This window comes from Panthera leo, chromosome B1 (assembly GCF_018350215.1).
Source record: "Panthera leo isolate Ple1 chromosome B1, P.leo_Ple1_pat1.1, whole genome shotgun sequence".
Taxonomy (NCBI): domain Eukaryota; kingdom Metazoa; phylum Chordata; class Mammalia; order Carnivora; family Felidae; genus Panthera; species Panthera leo.
Genome location: NC_056682.1, coordinates 13,555,257 through 13,571,526, shown reverse-complemented (window position 1 = coordinate 13,571,526; position 16,270 = coordinate 13,555,257). Strand labels below are relative to the sequence as shown.

At 40.4% G+C, this 16,270-nt stretch overlaps 1 protein-coding gene across 3 annotated transcripts in view; it reads right to left on the bottom strand.

Moving 5' to 3' along the window:
• TENM3 (teneurin transmembrane protein 3) overlaps positions 1–16,270 on the bottom strand; it is a 451,547-nt gene that overhangs the window by 423,219 nt on the left and 12,058 nt on the right. For all 3 annotated transcript variants that reach the window (XM_042934226.1, XM_042934227.1, XM_042934228.1), the window contains exon 3: positions 5,260–5,538. In XM_042934226.1, the coding sequence (XP_042790160.1) occupies positions 5,260–5,538 (279 nt within the window). The remainder of the gene's footprint in view (positions 1–5,259; positions 5,539–16,270) is intronic.

Genomic DNA, 16,270 nt, shown 5'->3' with positions numbered 1-16,270 from the left:
TTCAAAAATGAAAACAGTATTCCCAAGGACAACTGGTTCCTTGAAGTATTTTAGCTGCACAAAGTATCTATTTCACCTAAAAATATTGCACTTTACTGCTCTACCCTCTTTGTCAGCCAAATTAGCCCTTAAAACTTCAGGATCATGCACAATGAGTGTGGCAGCAGTGAGGTCCTACAACAGGTATATTGCTAAGACCCCAGGTGAGAAATTAAGTCTTTCAGGAATGATTTATTTTATCGTGTGAACTGATGAGCATCAGGTAATTGCCTTTTAATTGACTGGCTGTCTAAGTAACATGCCTTTGAGGGAAACACTACTTTTGAAATTTCCTTTGGCCAGGAGGGGAAGGAGCAGGCTAAAAGTCTTTGAAGTCTACAGCCATCAGACTAATTATCGGCACCATTCAACGTACATTCATTTAATTACAGTAAATTAAAAAGGATGTGGGGTTTGGGAGGAAAATAAAAGAGTCAATAAATGGCGACAGAAACACCAGACTATGCAAATTATCAGTGCCTTTTCTGGAGACCACTAGCCCTCCCTCCTCTCGACACACGTACAAAACTAATGCAGACAGAGAGAGAGTAAAAAGAGGCGGGGGTGGGTAGGAGGGGGGATTCGCTGTGGGCCAAAACGGTGGAGGTAACTTGATGATGCTTATCTAACTCAATCCCCATCACCTCTTAGGAAGGAGACATAATTGTCCACTTTTTACGGAGGATAAGAACGCGCACTTTTGGGCACTCACTCGACGCCAGTGTTCTAGGCACACGATGAGCTCTGTAGATCTGAACTCGTTTAATCCTTACAACAGCCCTCTACGGACTATATGCTATGTGCCATTTTCTCTATTTTACCCCTGTGGAAACTGCAGCACAGGAAGGTCAACTAACTTGTTCAAGGTCACACAGCGCAGAGGTGGTGGGACCCATGCAAACCCAGGTGATCTGCCCCCTGACGACATGTCCTCAACCATCCCTCAGTGGAGGCCCTCGAGGTCCAGAATGACAATGAGGCGGAAGAGGAGTGCCAGCTCCTCCTGGTCTAACTTCAAAGGTCATGGCTTTCCAAGGGGCATAAGAGACTACGGAGAGAGGGAGATGAACCAAGACGAGGACCTCAGCAGGACAGCACCGCACCTCTGGGACTGCAGTACCCCCGAAGACGAGGAGGCAGAGAGGGGAAAGTTGGGAACTCCAGCTCCGGGTGATTGGGGAGCCAAGAGTCGCAGCTGCTGAAAGAAGAGACTGAAACCTTGACCAGTGTGATTCTAAACCCAGGCACCTTTCATGATGCCGCACCGCCGGACGACAAAGGATGTTCTATGTTTTGGCTTCTTCTGGGACAAGATGCACAAACAAACATTTTTAAAGCTTAAAGGTTGATGTCTTGGGGGGGGGGGGGGAAAAATCCTTTGTTCCTGACATTTAAATAGACAGTTGTAACTGAGATCAGATTACCTGCAAAGCTGGAGAGCGGAAATTCAGCCGGGGGTCTTTTAACAATACAGCAGAGACAGGAAAGATGCTTAAAACAACCCAGAGCATACTGGTAATTCTACCTTTGCTGAGGGCGACTCATCACGTTTATTTTGTCACCTCTCAACAGCTTACCAGAACGGCGGCTTAGTAGGTGACCACAAACCACTGCCCCACCAGTATCTGGCTGGAGAATGAGGAGAACGACCACAGCAAGCACTATGTGTCTAGAACGGTCTTCTCCCATATCCTTAACTCAGAACAAGATCAACATTTGGAATTGCATACGTTAACTCAATATACCGGAAAAAAAAAAAAAAATTCTTTCCCCTAAATGCTTTTTTAACTTCAAATCCCCGTGGTTGGTGAAGGGTTAGTTTTGCAAAAGAATAAATTTTATCACTTGTTTTGAATCTCTGCTAACATGGAGACGTGTGACATGGTCCGAATGTTCCTTTCCTCTTGTGGGATGCTCAGACCATCAAAATTTCATTAGCCTCACAGCCGTTCTAGCGCCTTCTTAACTTGAACTGTTGGCCTCTTTATCAATAAATAAATGAAACCTAATCCCTTTTAGTGACTACACTCTTCTTTGAAGTTTCAACTAGAACATCGGGCACTTGGCTTGCATAATTTTACAAATGTTGAATAACAGTTTTCTGGGGAAAACAGCCTATTCACAGTTATTTCAAATGATGAAAACAGTCAACGAAAACTCCAGTGCTAAACCGGATGAAAACAGGGCAATGTCTGGTTCCTAAATTCGTTTCATTTTGGTGAGTTATTTCTCACATGTCCTTCTTGTTTCGACCTAGAGTGATATAATGGAACTTCCAATGATGCATCTGAAGCTAGTGCAGTGAATGATATTAGACACTTAAAATAATGAAAAGCAAAGAAAGATATCACTGGAAAAATCAATAGCCTCTCAAACTTAGAGCTGCGAAGAATAACCGAGGACAGAATTCAATTATTTTTATTTTATATTAGAAATATTTGACCAGAAATAGTAACAGCAAACTACGTAACAGTTTTGAGGATACGGCTTAGAAGGATGTTAGAAGGCCGTGTGTAGGATTATGGATTCTAGTTTTCCCTACAACTCGGCTTAAGAAAGATATCCATAGTTTTGATATCAGAAAAAAAAAAAATTCCTTCATACTCTTGTTTCATTCCACAATTCAAAAGATCTGCTACATATCCCAGAAAAGTATGCTTTCCCACCTCTTAATGCAATTCATTCCTTTTAGTGGAATCTTGCTCCTTCGGACTGATCAGTGACAATTCAGAACAAATAATCTGAAATCAATCTGAAATGCTCCTATGGCCATACATATTAAATCTACGCGACAACCAGTGTCCCTTCAGAGGCCATATCTGTTTCATTTGCTCTTTTGTTTTCTTCCCTAGGCTGACCTCATTGGGACTTCTTGGACCATCAAAATGTGTTTTGTTGTTGTTGTGTTTTGTTTTTTTTTTTTAAAAACAACCACAGCCAAACCTTGGGGAAAAGAGTAAACACGAGTTTAAGTCATCCCTTGCCCAGCGCAACAAACATTGTTTTTGACACTCTATACTCTTAACTTGGCTGACCTGTTTACTCTCAACAAATGCTACCAAATGTTCTGAATTTCGATGCAGGGCCCTTGACACCCTCTTCCTGTCTCTCTTCATTCTGCTTCATAACAAGCACCTGGAGCCAGGAAAGAGCACACCTTCTCTCACCTTGACGGAACTCCACGAACAAGGTCTACCAGGGAGCAGGGGAGGCGAGGACCTCCTCTACGTAATGACAGTCCATGCAGATGGTGAGGGTCCGTGGTAGGGAGAAACCCAGTCTTCCTTCTCTCCTCCCTGCCATTTGGATATTTCATACTCTTAACTAAAAGCTGAAAATTTGGTAAGTTTTAGATTTTCCAAAAAGAAAAAAAAAACGAAAAACAAAAAACGGCATGTGTTGGGGCATTCACCGTGAAATCGCTTCAGCAGGTGTAGAATTTTAAAAATCGTACACTTCATTTCTGTTTTACGAATACAGATGCTCTAACAGGATACATTTGTCATTAGAAAGGATAAAGATGCCGCAAAGATTGTGGGTGGAAAGAACAACCTGACCCGATACGAGACAATATTTAACGGATACGGGTATGGATATAATGCAGATAATCAGAAACGAATGCATCATCTTGCTACGTTCTATTCTTTTCTACAACTACCATAAGTTTTAATCATGTAGTTTAGGGAAATCAAATGCCGAGTGCTACTTTGGAATATAACCATCGTACCTGAAGATTCGGATAGACAGGAAACAAAGTTTGTACCAACGCTTACGCATTTAAGGTCAGGAACTTCTGAATCCCCGGTGAAAGCAGATACAAATACAGGTTTTACGGAGGTGAGTGGATTAGCTCAGAGAAATGCCGGCAGCCTGATTCGAAGACTCATTTTGTCAGAAAGAACCGTCCTTGTTTCCTGTTTGGGGCTGGAATAAAGCCAGCCACCATCAAAAACTGACACTTCCAAAATGAATACAGTGAGTGCGAATCATTAATCGATCTTGACTTTGGTTTGACGCGCTGAAGTATTCTACATAAGATCTGTGTTAGTCGGTTTAAGTGAGACTTTTTTTGTGTGACTCGAAGGGAAGCCGGTAAGAGTGAAAGCATTAGGCACCACTCCGTCCTGTGGCAGCTAAAACGGAAAGCTGAACAGACCTGCTTTCCTACGGCAAAGCGAAGCTGACAAAGTTGGTCAATAAGTAATACAAATGAAACGCCGTTGGTGAAACAACCATCTTTCTTTTCAAATGTCATGCAATTCCTCCATTTTAATTTTCTCCTTGCTTCCTAGTGCATCATACACACATAGCATCAATAACTATATTAAAGTAGCAAGGGCACCGTGAATACTAAATGCCGACAGAGAAATGTCCTTTTGTTGTCTGGGACGTTGGCACTGACGCCCCAATTCTTCTTAAAAGCAATACTGACAAAAAATTAAGTTTCCTTTTAAAGCTATTATTGTATATAAATGAACTGTTGTGATTATCCCGCATTGGCACTAAGAAAAAAATCCCAATAATTTATAAAGACACCTTTCTTACAGTATGCAACACTGCTATTTGGATATCCTACAATGCAATTTCTGTGTGTGGACTTGACTGCATGATAATCCAGTCCGCAAAGCACATCAAAAACCACACTCTCCCTCTTTACCAAAATTTCAATGGCTCTCATCAACCAGTAAGTTTAAAGCATGATCAAATTTGTTCTTCAATCACTTGAGCCCTGTTAATAAACTATTCTGTGTGCTCACTCATCCATTCTAAGATTCTGCAACTTTGAGATATCTTCAAGAGGAATCTACAAAGACATCTTTGATTACAAGCTGGCTCTGGGGTAAACTTTATCACCACTGGCTTTGCTACCCCACAGAGAATAACAGGTGACATGGTCCAAGATAAGTCAAAGCTAATCTTTTTTTTTTTTTTCTGTACATAATTAAAATGTTTTTCAAAAGTATAGCTAACACATCATAGACTGCTTGCATAATTTAACCATCTGATGTCGAATATTGATTTTTTTCCAGGAAAAAAAAATGCATTATTCAAGGACACTTCTTGAGTTCTACTGCGTTAGAACCAAAAGAAAGGAAGAAGGAAGAAAGAGAAGGAAGAAATGTGAGGAGAGAAGAAAGGAAGAGAAGCATGCCCCCACATTTGACTAAAACAGACAGCAGCTCTGAAGGCCAACATTATAGAGCAAAAAATGGTACTTACCGTTCTCACTGTCTGACTTGTTTTCGTGCTCCGTATCTGTCAGGGTGAGGGCTGAGTTGGACCGGCTTGACAGGCAGGAGCTGCGGCCTGATTTGACCCCCCTGCCCCAAAGTCTCATGGCATGCTCTGGGGACATCACTGCTTCATTTTCAGTATCAGCATCTGACCCTGCACTGATAGAGTAACCTCTGTGGGGGAGCCCCATTTCCGCACAAAACACAAGTCCTCTTCGAGTTGCTGGTTCACAAACTCCTAACTGCCTTAGGGTAAAATTCTGTCCTAATTAGGGGGAAAAAAAGATAACAACTAGTGAGTACATGTTTCATTTTCTTCTTCTTCTTCTTCTTTTTTTTTTTTTAAAGAAATCTCCCTAAAATAAACACTCAAGCATTCAGGTTTTTCAGTTATCAGCACGAGGTGTTTACATTAGCAAAGCATGGCATATGGTCAAGTGGGTGCAATTATGGCGGGCGGGTGGGGTTCCTCCCCCGACTTCCCACACACCCCCACTTAGAGCTCCTTTGTCAACCACTTAAGCCCGTAAGCACCTCCAGAGAGGGGCGGGGGGTAAGCCAAGGAGAACACGCCATGCCAACTCAGCCCAGAGAAAGGACTGGTTATCAGTGATCGAATTTTGTTTCACAACTTGGGAAGCAAGAGAAACTGTCCGAGTTATCTCTTATGTCTTGGCTCTAGTCCTAAATGATGGGATTTTTCCCACCCAGATGTCACTCCTTTGCAAGAGAAAAGAGACTAAGTTACTTGTTAAGTAGAAATAGGAGCTTGGTCAATCTTTATTACATATTCCCACCTTAAGTTAGCCACCGATGTAAACACAAATCTTGTGTGTGTGTGTGTGTGTGTGTGTGTGTGTGTGTGTGTGTATACATATACTATATTTTGGAGTGTCATGCCTTGAAAATTTGCAGACATATGACTTTCTAGACATCTTTAGTAATCACCTGGAAACATCGGTATTGATCAGAGTAAACCAATTTTTGCAAATAAAGTGCACTCTAAAAATAAAGTGGGAGAAAAATGTATTTAAAAATTAATGATAAAATCAAGTTCCCTGAAAAATAAACGGCTGTGAACCCTGCGGGCCTTTACTAATAAATTGAGCATAATAAAACCCACGACACGGCAATAACTTAAAGTAAAAGTGTTTAAATTAGGTGACACTTTAAAATGACTACTCTTATTAATGACTTTGCCAATCGTGTATGTATTCTTGAACTTTCACGTATGTTTTATGGGCCTCTGGATGAGTAGAGGGAGAAATATGTTTGCTTGTAGGATGCAGGTATATGACTCTTCCATTTCTTGGCTCGTGCTGGTGTGATGGAGTCTGAGATTTAGATTTAGGTACCGACCAGAATCAACATCCATGTAAAGAATAACAGCACACAACGACTGATTTAAATGCCACTACATAAAACCAACCTTTCAAGAATGTGAAGCATTTAGATCACTCATAGTCTTCATTTTCCTACTTCTGTCTCTTCAATCTACGAACATTTTAAAGTTAATTGGCTGGTGTGAGAGCTAACACAACACTGTATGTTTTAAAAGCGGATGTCATAGGTGATTTGTGATAAAATAACAACATGTTGAATCTTCTAGGAAGTGAGTCAAACATAATGCACAGTATAGTACATATTTGGTTATAAAGGTATCAGTAGCCTCCAGGCCTCAGCACATTTTAACTAGTGTGGTTAATTGCTGTATTGCTGTGGTCATATCAGAAGTCGGAATCAGCTTTATCTTGGTCAGACTTCGAAATGGATTCTGACAATGACACTCATAAATAATGAAAATCTGTTGCTACAATTAGCTGCAAATCAAACTGCTTATCAGAGAGATTTCAATAAGTACCTGAACCAAAAAATATGTCGGAAAATAAAAAAGAGAAGAAGAAAAGGGAAAAAGAGCCCATTGGACCAGTGGAAAAAGTGGGCAAGCCTGACGAATTAAGGCACAGTATTGTCAGAATCTTTTTTTAAAGAATTAGTGTAGCTTGTATTATGAAAGTAAATCCCAAAAAGGTCAAGGTCATGGACAGTTAATGGAATAGTGGTGGGAGAATTTCTCCACTGTTATTTATACATCACATTTTAAATGGGAAGAGGGAAGAAAGGGGTCAAAAACAGTTAAATATTACCATTATACATGTTGATTTTTCAAAATAAGAATACATAATAATTTTTAAAGGGCAAAGATGAATGATAAAATCCTCTGCATCTTTCCTCTATTTGGGGAGGTGCCCATGTTGGAAAATAAAAATAAGAGAGAGGTTAAAAGCAGTAAAACTTCTTTCTAATCTTTGAAATGCAACTTAAAACGTTTTCCACGTTATTGACTTTTTACAATGGTAACATCTTGATGCAAAAATCTATGAGGTGAAGGAAAACAGAAAACTATCTTCAATTATTTGTTGCTCAGGTATGTAAACACAGTTCACTTTGCAAATAAATACCCAAAGCACCATCCCTATGAGCCAATACGTAGAGTCCAAACTCCTTCAACATCTGACCCTTGGAAATCAACGCCTCACAATAACTCAAAACTCTTACGGGCTCTTTCTGAAATGCAAGCTGGAAAGCAAGCACACGCGGAGGGAACCCTGTTAGATTGGCTTCCTAAATTAAAAAGTCTGCTGTCGTTTCCTCTAGAAGAGAACACTAAACCTGACCTCCAGCAGATCGAAGTTAAAGCCACTCACTAGCTCTGTTCAAATCCCTTTACTCTTCTATTTTTTCATCTTTCAGGGTTCTCACCACTTGGTTTAAGAGATACTTTATGTCAATTGTGACTAGTATGAAGAAAGGCTAAACGAGAATGGCTTAAAAAATAAACCCCTGGACAAATGTAATTGACAAGCATAAAGAAATGTAGCATTTGATGGTGAGGAGAGGATCGTTTCCAAATAATTTTAGAATAGCCACACTGCCGCCACCACCGTTGACTTTCACTTTTCCTTCATTCAAAAGTATCTCTAGCCCAGATCTGCTTAGGTGCTTTGGACCCTATTCCTGTCAATTCCCCTCTTTGGTTAAGGATTCTTGTTTGTGGGATCCCCTGTTTTAATGCAAACGCCACCGGGGAGACCTAGGGATCAAACCAGAATAAATTAGTTCTAGCAGGTTATTTTCCACAATCTAGCAGCAGTGTTAGCAAGATGGGCTACACTTATCAAAAACAGATGATGGAAAGAAGAAAGGCTTCTGACTCGGGAAGAGAGACAGCTGGCAGAAGGTTATCACAGAGGTGGGAGGGTTGGGCTGAGCGAGGTTGGTAGGGAAGGCTTTAGGGCAATGTACAAAAGTGGAAAGACAAAGGTAGAAAAAATGCTTCTGGAACCAGCTAAAAACTTGGCCATCTTGCTTTGGCTTCAAGAAACATGAAAGAGATAAGGACACATTTATTCTCATTTTCCATGTTTTCTTCAGGCTGTATTCTTTGCAATGGTTCTAACAACATGACCCTAATTTCCCTCTTTGTCTTTTAGAGTCTTTGTGCTAATTCCGTTTGGCTAGAACTGGTGAAGTAAGTATTTATCTCCTGCACATTGCATTTTGGTCACCTCGATTAGCGGGGCCAACACAGAATTTCCTACTATAATTTGAACCAGTACCAAAACCATACATTGCAGTGAGAATAAAGTATACCTGAGGGTGAAATTCACTGTGATTAAAAGGCAATGATAGCTTGGATCAGATTAGGCGTTTTTGTTTTCCTATGCTTATAAATTTGAAAATCTGTTTTTTAAAAACTGAAAAAACAACAACGTGGGCAGGCTGGATCATTAAAAAAAAAAAAAGTTCCCATTTTGAAAGAAATGAGTAAAGGTCTGTGACAAAGTGGACAGGACCAGCTAATGCTTCAAGTGAGGTCGGCACGTAGCAAAGCTACTCCTCCCATAAAGGAAGGGGCTTGGGAAATGGCTTAGCTTCTTGGACTTTTTCTCACAAAGCATCTATAACGTTGTCAGAGCAGGGAGGGATTTTTCAAAGCTGCAAAGCCAAGTACATTCACCAGTAAGCAAGACATCTACTATCTCTGGGTGCGTTGAGAAGAAACAGATTGTACTATTGGGTGGTCCAGTTCCCAACCTACGGTTATTTTCTTCCCTCGAGTCTAGATTGCTCTACAGTCTAGATTTTGCTTTCTCTCTCTTCTCTCTCCCTTGTTTTTTCTTTTTTCTGTTTTCGGTACATGCCTTGTGGTGTGCAACTATCACCACAATCAACTTCAGAACATTTTTATCACCTCCCCCCAAGAAACTCTGTACCGATGATCAGTCACCTCCTCTTGCCACCCCCCCCCCCCAACCCCTCCTCTCCTCACCCTAGCCCTAGGCAAACGCCAATTCATTCTCTGTCACTACAGATTTTCCTATTCAGGGCATTTCAAATAAAACAGACCCTACAGACCCTACAGTATGTGGACTTTTGCGCCTGGCTTCTTTCCCTCAGCATTACGTTTTGAAGGTTCATCCACATTGTAGTATATATCCATACTTCAGTTTTAGGGTCAAATAGTATTCAGTTGTATGGGATATCTGTAACAGGGAAAAACTTGGCATGTCTGACTCCATGTGGTTTCGACTTCCCTCGCTGCTGTGACCTATGGGTTAAACACTTCCGGTTAGCCCCTCACATAGGCATGCTACAGATAAGATCTGCAAAAACTGCTCTTTACCCCAAACCAACCTCAAATGAGGAGATAAAGAAGTGGCTGTAGTGGTCATTGCCCCAAGTCATCAAGATTGAGAAATGATCATAACTCGGGGGGAAGGGGGGGGGCGGGAATTGAATCCGTGCCCCATACGGTGAATGAGGTTAAATTAGCAGAGAGTTTAAAACTTGTTTTTCAGAGAACCGCTTCCCCTAATCTGTTATTGTGTCTTTCAGACCCCACTAACAAACTCACCAGCTGTCTCTGCAGAAGCCTGGACTCAAAAGTCAATGGATACGGCCCCAGCCTAGGAACAAGCAAGGCCCTACTTTCGTTATCCAGGGATACTCTATGCCGGCTCTCAGAGCATGCCTATAACCCCTCCTCCTTGCCCCAAGGTAACTTCCCAACATGTCAAGGGCTGAGTTCTGCCTCACTCTGATGTGAAGTCTCCATTCCAAAATAAACTTGGGATGTGTGTTACAGATATGTTCGCTCAATACACATTCTCCATCTTTCTTTATGGATGATCTTACGTTCCCTCTGCTCCTTCTCATCAGTATAAATGTAGTCTCATCCCTATGATTACAAAAAGCTTGTTCTGTTCCCCTTTGGGGAAGTGGATTTGGCCTTGCCCCCCCATTTCCTCCTCTGGCTGCCTCTTGAATAGATTGTTCCCTTACTGCATACCTGATGTCTCAGCGATTGGCTTTGCTGTGCTTCGGGCCGATGCAGTTGGGTTCAGTTACAGAATCCATTCACCAGTTAATGGACATTGGAGTTGTTTCCACTTTTTGGTTATTCTGAAATGCTGCCATGAACGTTCATGTACAAGTTTTTGTCAATATATATCTTCATTTCTCTTGTGTATATTCCACACTTGTTATCATGTGTAGATTCTCTCTTATACCACATTGTGAGAGAGTATATCATACCGCCAAGTGTGCAATGGGGAATTGGAATGGAGGTCAGCGGTACTGAAATTTGGGGTACAAACCAAGAATTGCTGTGATTTTCAAAAACAGTTGATTCTGTGGGCCCGCTAGGTGAATTCATTATAATTTTATCCTATTATTTTTTCTTTGCTTTCTATCATGCTGGTTTATTCTTTGAAAATGTTTTTCCATTAAAATTAAAAATACTCAGCACAGAAAGTCTACTTCTGAGGCTACAATCACCTGATCTTAAATGTGCATGTACAAATAATGATTACTATGTCATGGCTGCAAAAGTTAAAATAATTGGAATGCTTACCAGAAAGGGAATGGCTGAATACTTTATGTATCCTGTTCAATGGAACACTATGTGGCTAGCATAAACAGTGAGTTTGGACCTATATCTTTGAATCTGGAGGGAAGCCCGTGATATATATTTTAAGTAAAAAAAAAAAAAAAATACAAGTTGCAGAATGGTGTGTACAGTCTGGTCCCATTTTTGGAAACTAAGAAAGAGAACCAACAGATTATGTGAGTGCTTATGGTTTTGAGCATGAATAAAGGTGAGGAAGGCTAGAAAACTGTTGTGATGATCATTTAGAGGGGACTGTAAGGGAAGGAAATTAGTGATGCTCTATTTTATAGTTGTGAAATTTTACTCCGCATGTTACTTCCCTTAATCTAAAAAAAACATACTAAAGAAAAAATTGAAGTCTATATCCTTTAAAAAACCCAAATATATATATTTTTTGATTTGCTAATTTTTAGCTCCTCTTCCATAATTAGAATTTTAATTTATTACCTTCTCCGGGAGAAGCTGGATTTTAAAAATCCTTCCTTATTGGTTGCGAAGAAGTAAAGTTGTGTAAGAAATGTTGGAACAGCAATATTTCATTTCTGCCCTTCCTTTCATCACACATGGCTTTGGAAAATGGTGGCTATTCATTCATTTCTTCTATAGTCACAACCCTCCAAATGGAGTTTGGGAAACGGAGGGAAGATTCAATATACACTTAATACGTGGAAATAAAATAATCTATAATTGTCTTTAAATATTTTCCTTGGTTGCTGTGAGTTTGGATGGATTCTCTCTCCTGAGGCACTGACATTCCCCCAACAATGGAGGATAACACAAAACTACAAATTGGGCAAATAGTTCTCATTTGATGCTTGTGGAATTAATGTCACCACCATCTTATCTAGAGTTCCCTGTTTTTGCTGCGTTTGCAAAACGATACGAAGATCACACAATCTAGAAATGTATGTAACGTTTTCCCCTTTGAGACCTAATGCCTATTTTATGGGACAATCCAAATGCTTTAACCTTCTTAAGCTATATTTGTCACCGTTTGAACGGAATACCCACCCTTGAACATGCAACAGAAATTGCAATGATGGTATAGATCGTTACTTATAAGGCCCTACACAAAACAACGTTCCAAAATTCAACTTTAAGTCCCATTAAATACCTTAACTGCCCCACCCCATTTTACACTGTATGTAAAATGCGAGCATCTTCAGCGGCTTGCTCAATTTACCTGGTCATGTGATAGTAACACCCATAACCACATACTGATGATCTCAAGTTCTTAGAAGATGGAGAACATGATCTGTATGTCATAATTAGAATCCGGTTTGTTATTCAAAACACGAGTCTAATGGAAGCCACTGCAGGTTGGCCCGAGGGCATTTATCCTGAACTCAGCTGTGCAGGGCACCTCTGCCAATGAGGACAGGAGCCAGAGGCGCCATGGCGAACTTGGTGAGGAGGGTGACAAGTATATTGACAAGTATATCATATACCCCAAGTATATTTGCGAGCAAAGAAAGCAGAGTTAAAATGAATGACCCAGGGCGCCTGGGTGGCTCGGTCAGTTACGCATCTGACCCTTGGTTGTGGTTCAGATCATGATCTCACCGAGTTTGAGCCTGGCTTCTGGCTCTGTGCTGAGCAGGGCCTGCCTGGGATTCTCTCTCTCTCTTCCTCGCTCTCTGCCCCTCCCCCGCTCATGCGCTCTCTGTCTCTCTGTCTCTCTCTCTCTCTCTCTCTCTCTCTCTCAAAAATAAATAAATAAATAAATAAATAAATAAATAAATAAATAACATTTAAAAATGAATGGCCCGGAGAACGTACATTTTCTTCAGGAGAAGATTTGTGGAGTTCCGGGGGGGGGGGGGGGGGGGGGGGTGGGCAGCAAACCCAGATAATGGGTTTGAGTCTGGTGACTCAAATCACAAACATTCGGTTGTGAGTCCGCTGACTTGTAACGAAAGAGCATCTCTGGAAGCATGAATCACCAAGGATTTATACACCCAACCCCCAAAACGGTGTCACCTTGATATTGGCAACAATTTGTAACTAGAGAAATAACTTCGCGCTTGGTTTTTATCAAAAAGCATTCCGAAATGAATTTGCTTCTTATTGTCACTTAGTAATTATTATTATTTTTTTTTTTTTTCAGAACAATCTAAGACCCGAGTGATCACAACGTGCCTACACCCTGTCTGGCGGTATCTGAGTCAAGCTGCAGTAGCTATTGGTTTAAATATGCATACGGTTGGGCATGAAGCAGCAGGTGTTTAATAATTGCGACTGAAGCGGCACCACAGTGATTCACGATGTGGATCCGAAACTGGCAACGTGGGGAGGACCGGATACAAAATGTAGCAGGAAGCTGGGGGCTCAAGACATCAGACCAATAAAGGCCGAAGCAGGGGGAAAGGATTACCCCCACTGTGTCCGGAGGAGGGCTATAAGCTACATCTATCTACTCACACCTTCTGGAAGGTAATCTACAAAGCAGGTTGGCCACCAAGCCAGAGAGAAATACTTGCCTCTTTCACAGCCAAAATTAGTTAACGATCAGTTAGGCAGGGGAGCTAAAAGAGGCATCTGAGAGGAAAACATTAACGGGCAACAATGATAAACTGGAACTATTTAACTTGTGTCTTTAAGTACAGAAACGTAAGGTTGAGTAAACATGACCATCTAAATCCTTTAATCCCGCCGCTGACATTTATAGTGACTGAGAAGGATTAATCATTTTGATCTCTAAATGAATCATTTTAAGTAGTTAATATTTAAAAGTAATAAACTTTGGAGTTGCGGTAATTAGCCTGGTGTATCTGATTAATGTTTCAGGTTTTTGTCTTTCTTTACAAAACCCTAGGCTCACCAAGAAAAAGCTTTCTCTGCATCAGTTAGGATTTCAGGAAAAAAAAAAAAAAAAGGGTTTCAGATTCCTTTCATTTTTGTATGATGACAGAGGTGAGGGGGAACACTGGGGAAATGAAAAGTTTGGGGTATAACTGGAAATTCATAGCAGCATTAAGTGCTGAATGGTAAGACCATATGGTCATATTTCTTTTGAAGTCTAGGATCAGTTCCCATTATTCACCATAATGGCATCCAAGACTAAACTAAATCTCCATCTTTAAAATTAAAAGCATTTTGCTCTTGGCTCCCAAATCTTCCTCTTTCACAATTTTCAACATGCTGGAATGTTTAATATATTTTCATAATGCAAAAAAACACAAATAAATAAAATAAAAATAAGGGGAGCGAGGAAAAAAAATGAATGCATCCCATTTCGCTTCCGAAGCAGGATAAAATGGTACAGACAGACACATAATTGTTATCTTAAAGGTGGTGTTAATACTATTTTTACATCAGCCCAGTGCTGTTAGTGACATTCTAAAATGATATGTATAACCTTCATGTTCTACATCTAAGAAATATGAATCTAACTCTTTTGACCTCTCTGGAACATACAGCATAGAGAAAGATTTTTAAATTATTCATCATTTTAGTAATATTCTAGCAATAAAACTTCCCTCCCCCACCCCCGCCCAAGCAATCTATATCTAAAAGCTAAAAATGGGCCTTTTTCTATTTGGAAATTGATGAAAATATTTGAGAGGCACGGTCCCACCTATATGTCACTAACTCTCTTCATTCTCTCCCTCGGCACAATCCTGATATGTCACGGATGCTATCATTCTAACAGGCAAAATGTCTTTATCCAGCAAAACATTATAGGGCAATGCCAGCAGAAGTTGTTTTTAAGAGGATTGTGGTTATGGTTCAGTAGAGACAATGTGCCTCTGCCCAGCACCAAATGAAATCTCACCCTGGCTGAAGCTGGATGAAAGGAAGAAGGTAAACCCAAAATTTTCCATATTCAGCTACACGTGCAGCCTGCTCTTTCTTTGTTTTTTTTTCTTTTCTTTCCTTTCCTTTTTTCCTTTCTTTCTCTCTCTCCCCCACTCTCTCTAGTATTACAAATGGATTTTTGTTCTGTTTTCTTCATATTCTTATCTAAAAGTTTTTGAGTAAAGCGATTCATACACTGCTTTTTTTTTTTTCTTTTTTTTTTTTTGGTTTCTTACTAAGCCAAAACTTCACAATTGTATAGAAAGTCCTCACTTTAGGAGTATACTGTGTTGAGAAGTCGACAGGGTGACCCTTGAACAGCATGGGTTTGACCTGCGTGGGCCCACTTACATGTGGGTATTTTTTGATATAGTACAGTGCTATAAATGTATTTTCTCTTCTTTATGATTTCCTTAATAACATTTTCTTTTCTCTAGCTTATTTTATTGTCAGAATCCAGAATATAATACATACAGCATTCAGAGCGTATGAGAATTGACTGCTTATGTTATTGGTAAGGCTTCCAGTAACAGTGGGCTTATTAATAGTTAAGTTTGGGGGACGTCAAAAGTTATACGTGGATTCTTGACTGTGTGGGGTGTCGGGGCCCCAACCCCCATGCTGTTCAAGGGTCAACTGGATATATTTTCCTATGAAAACAACATGTAGGGGGCCATGATGGAACATATAAGTAATGAAGTTCTCTGTGTCTGAGGAACTGGATGAAAAGCACAGTAAAGCATGACATCCAGGTACGGAGGCTGTCTCCCTGAAAAAATGTGTTCAGAATTCCAACCGGGAAAACCTCTCACCACCATAGCCTCTTCCATTAATTTTCCGCTTTCCAAGGTGGGAGGAATATTCCCCAAGCAGAGCACCGGTAGTCACACGGTCCACAAATGCTCAGTGAGGGAAGCCAGGTTGGGAGCTTTGCAGTGGGGGGATAGGAGCTGGGGTTAGCTACTGCCTTTCTCAGACTAACAGGAAAACTGATCACCTTTCCACATGTTTACCGACTACTTAAATTTGCTCTTTTATGAATGGTTTATCCCTGACGCTTCTCCCATCGGACTGTTTGTCTTTCTGTTTTCAATTGGTGAAAGTTCTCTCTTCATATATTACATCTTAGACCTTATATCTGTCACGTGGGTCGTAAACATAATTCCCAAAGTAATAATTTTGTTTATGGTATTTTAATCTACAAACCTCAGGTTTTAAATACAAAATTAATCATTTAAGCTTTTTC